Raw genomic sequence first — 4,447 nt, 5'->3', positions numbered from 1 at the left:
CTTACCAAAGCTTTACCAATCCCACAATGAAGACAAATGAATTCACATAGCAAATGAATTCAATAATATTGTGAAGTATTGGGGTGTTCCCTAATATATTGTCAGTGACCGAGACTCAAGAATCATCAGCCATTGTTACCTCACATAGTGGATGAGTTGTACAGAGGAAAGAGTCCCAGAGCATACATCTTCATCAAAGAATAAAGACAAAAGGCAAAGATTGCCCGAGCCTACCTGGAGAAAGCTTTTAAACAGATGGAGTGGACAGATTAGGAGAGAAGACTGCAGCACTTCAAAGTAGGTGACTTGGTGCTTGTTAGGCTCAATCCTGATTCCCCATGACTTCCCCTCGGAAGTTTTCAGGTTGATGCACAAAGATGGACGCACATATATTAGTTATTTTATGAATTTAAAAACAATAATAATCATTATTGCTATTGTCATCGCCTCTGCTACTACCATCACCATCATCATTCCAAATTCAGAACACTGTTATTGTCAAAAATCTGCATCAGAAAGTTACTCAATAAAAATAAATTGAACTGCTAAACAAAAATCTACCGATGAGAAAACAAGGCGCCTTCGCGACAAAAATTTGTCAATTTATTTAATAAACAAATGGCATCCAATAAAATAGATAATAATTGAAGCCCATTTTCATGCAATAATAAATCAGTTCCTCTCAGAGAAGAAGGCATGCATGCCCATTACAAAAGAGGAAAAAAAAATTTGCGAACTTCTATAAGAAGAACAAATGTAGACTAGAGGCAATGATCACAACTGTCCTCCCTTTGCAAATTCTAAGAGAAAGATAAGGGAGCACTGAAGCAAAATAATGTACAACGTCACTTCAAATTTACAGTTGCTGGTGAGTATACTCACCAAAAGCTTCTGTGATGGTGAGCTCTGCATATTCAATTTTGCTCAAAATCTAGGGATCAAGCTACAGCTCTACAAGATCAATCCATCCTTCACAATTTGCTCCAACCAAGCTGCCACAACTGACATATTAGGCCGTTCACTAGAATTTTCCCTCACAGCCAGCTCTGCCATATCAGCAAGTTTAAGTAGAGGTTCAAAATTTCTTGGAAGGGCTACATACCGATCAATTATGGCAGCTGCCTTACCCTGCTTAATTAGGGGCACTGCCCACTCAACTATACTTGGGGGTGTGAAATCCCTGTCATATGCTTTCCTTCCACTAAGAATTTCTAACAATACAATCCCAAAGTTGTAAACATCCCCTTTCATGTCCGCAGTGAGATCTGTATCATTTGGAGTATGAAGGCCAAAATCTGCAATCCGTGCTCCCCAATCAGAATCCAAAAGAATGTTTGAAGTCTTAACATCCCGATGGACAATAGGAGGGACAGCTTCATTGTGAAGGTACTCAAGCCCCTTTGCAGCCTGCATGGAAATTTTGAGCCTGAGACTCCAATGCAGAGGAGCAAGCCCACCATAAAGATGATCATGAAGTGTCCCATGGGGCATATACTCATAAACAAGCAACCTCTCCCCCATCTCCAAACAGTAACCCAACAAGTTAACAATATTACAATGCCTAACTTTGCAAAGGATTTCCAACTCCATTTCAAAGTTACGACTGTTGGTGTGGATTATTGTGGCAGCATTAGCCCTCTTGACAGCTACTTGGCGCCCATCTGCAAGGACGGCTTTGTAAACAAAACCGTAGCTTCCCCTACCAAGTTCATTGAACTCTTTGAACCCATTAGTGGCATCCTTCAGTTCTGATAGTCGGAAAACTTGAGCAGACCCAAAAGAGGAGGCAGTAGACAGAGGATGTGAATCGGTATTACTGTCAGTTTCCAACTCTGGTTTGCAAATACAAGACGCAAATTGTTTTTTTGCCCCTTCTTCCTTTTTGATGGCAATAGCACGTGGAAGAAAACACCAGCTGATTAATATCAACAAAAAGAATGAAATAGAAGAACTAATTATGAGCACCAATCTCAAAGACTGCTGCTTGTGCTTCTGCTGCATCTCTGGAGCAGAATGATGGCCACAGACACCCCAACAAGAGCTGTTCTGGCAAAGAGAACAAGCAGTACATACCCTATTCGCATTCTCACTACACGGACTAGATGGGAAAAAACCTTTCAAGCAGTTTGATGCACAAGGTAAACAGATCTTCAGGTCTTTCCTAACACATAAACTCGTCAAATCTGGTTCATTGAGGATGACTGCATTAAAAGCAAACTTCCCTTCACCACAAGCACCTGATATACATAAGCCTGGACTGCATAACTGCAATGGAGGATCATAATCTGGCATTAATGAGACATCAGCAAACCAGCAATCAAGCACCAGATCATCTTCCCTTATGCCACATGTAGTGACATCGGATGATGCAATTGCCATAAATCCAGAGCCTCGAGGAACCGATGATGAATTAAAGCTCCCCCAACACTCAATTCCATGATTGTCTTCTCGAATCCCACAAAAATGCTGTCCACCAGCCGTCAATGACACGAACCGAATCCCTGCTGGAGGACCAACAAAAGAATTGGCATTGCCCCAACATTTTACCTCACTGGAGACTCCTGAAATCCCACAAAGGGAACTCCTTCCTGAAGCCAAAATCGCAAAATTTTCTGATTCCCCCGCAACCCCCAAGCTTGCAGAGTTTGGACCCCAACACACAACGCCCCCTTCTCTAATCCCGCCGCAGCTAAACCCCTCCCCCGCAACAACCTTCTTGAAAACAAGAGTGCTAATATACTGATCATATAAAAAACTACGCTGAACAGAAATCGAGCTACGATTCGATGTGGGAAAAATGTCCCAACAATCAACGGTGCCCGAATCATTATCAGAATAGTAAGATCCTCTAATTGCACAGACGTGATCCTTGCCAGCAGCTATGTGTGAATAAGCATTGGTTCGGAAGATCGAAGGCACGAGATCATTACCTGAACCCAGCGAGTCCCAACAATACGGCTGCGAATTGTTCGCTAAAATGCCGCAGACAAAACCTTCGCCGCCGGAGAGAGACGCCATCGGCGGGATGTTGCTAAAAGTAGAGGACGTAAAAGGCGAGGACGACCCGTTCTTGCCCCAGCAAATCACGTCCTGTTTGCCGCTGGCGTCGATGGCACAGAAGAACCCGAGTTCGCCAAAAGCGGCGGAAATGGGCCCCATTGATCCGAACCCAGATGCGCCGACGGAGAGTAAGAGCACCAGTAGAGGAAGGAGAAGCGGAGATTGAAGAAACCCAGAAAGGGTATCGTGGATTTCCATGTTTGTTGACTGGGGGTTGGTTTGGTTTGAATCAGAGCTGGCATGGACTGATGAGGAAACACTCAATGGTCGTCTTGTTCGATGCTGAAATTGGAACCTAGAAGATGGTGACGATGTTAATGATACTGATGACGATGATGGTGATCCCTGGTAAAGATAGGTTTCGCCATTTTCACAGCTTCGCGGAGCCATAAGAGCTCGACCAGAACACCCCACCCCAAGTCCCTACGCAGCTACTGCGGACTGTACCGTCATTGTGCTTCAACCCTCTTTTTCTCTCTTTGCAAGGAGTAAGAGTAAGACAACTATCCTACTTTTGGTAAGCTGGTTCATGCATAAATGCATAATGTATATTGTCCTTCCTTTGGTGATCTTCTGTGTTCTTGCGGATCCTAGATCTGTACCAATCTCAATTAGGTTACCTTTGTTTGATATGGCAGACAAATGGGTGCAGCAGTTTTGATCATCGATCCCATTTGTCCAACATCATTTGCCAGTCATTACAGCATGATATACCAATCTTAGGACACACCTAAACTACTGTTTGTTTACTAAATCACTCATCAGAAGAAATTTTTACGGCTTTCTTTTTGGCCTCTGGTGTGTGTGATGAGGCTAACCAATTATTTCCCTCAATTCACCTTTTGACATGGAAGTTTACACCACGTGTTTTCCTCGCTTTCTGTCCCCCTCCAGGGAAGGCTGAAAAGGTGGTATCTACAACCCTAAAAAGAAACGTATATAAATGGAAGGATCTGGAAAAGAGATCTTTCTAAAGTTTTTTAAAAAATTTTATGTCATCTGTATATTTTCTTTGTTTTGTTTACCATTCACATATTATATTTTCTTTGTTTTGTAGTTTGACTGCGGGCTGCCTGGTCAAAAAATTATTATGTTTTAACATAAAATTCCTTTAATTAGTAATAGACACATTAAACAAAATAATTCATGCGAAAAAGGAGTCATCGCTCTTATATTTTTACCCTTTTCTTTTTTGGTGGGTTTAGCAGTCAGTGTGATGTTATGAGTGTGAAAGCTGACAAAAATGACTTGAAAGAATTATTAAATGAGCCAATTGTGCGTTGCCCATGCCATGATGAAAAATAATTGGCCGACCTTAATAAACCAGTAGTTGTTTATAAAAAATGATATAGAATATATTTCTATAATAAGAACAATAAATGTACAC

At 41.8% G+C, this 4,447-nt stretch overlaps 1 protein-coding gene across 1 annotated transcript; it reads right to left on the bottom strand.

The window, feature by feature from the left end:
• Positions 1-584: 584 nt before the first annotated feature.
• On the bottom strand, positions 585-3,747 carry LOC131168597 (serine/threonine-protein kinase-like protein CCR1). Its single transcript, XM_058128153.1, has one exon. It carries the CDS (start codon positions 3,448-3,450, stop codon positions 952-954), a length of 2,499 nt encoding a protein of 832 aa, XP_057984136.1. The 5' UTR covers positions 3,451-3,747; the 3' UTR covers positions 585-951.
• Positions 3,748-4,447: the final 700 nt, after the last annotated feature.

This window comes from Malania oleifera, chromosome 11, assembly GCF_029873635.1.
Source record: "Malania oleifera isolate guangnan ecotype guangnan chromosome 11, ASM2987363v1, whole genome shotgun sequence".
NCBI classification, from domain to species: Eukaryota; Viridiplantae; Streptophyta; class Magnoliopsida; order Santalales; family Ximeniaceae; genus Malania; species Malania oleifera.
This window is presented reverse-complemented; position numbering and strand designations above follow the sequence as displayed.

What these genes read in the sequence shown, in the direction of transcription:
- LOC131168597 (XM_058128153.1), bottom strand. Translation starts at nt 3,450, where the DNA reads ATGGCTCCGCGAAGCTGTGAAAATGGCGAAACCTATCTTTACCAGGGA.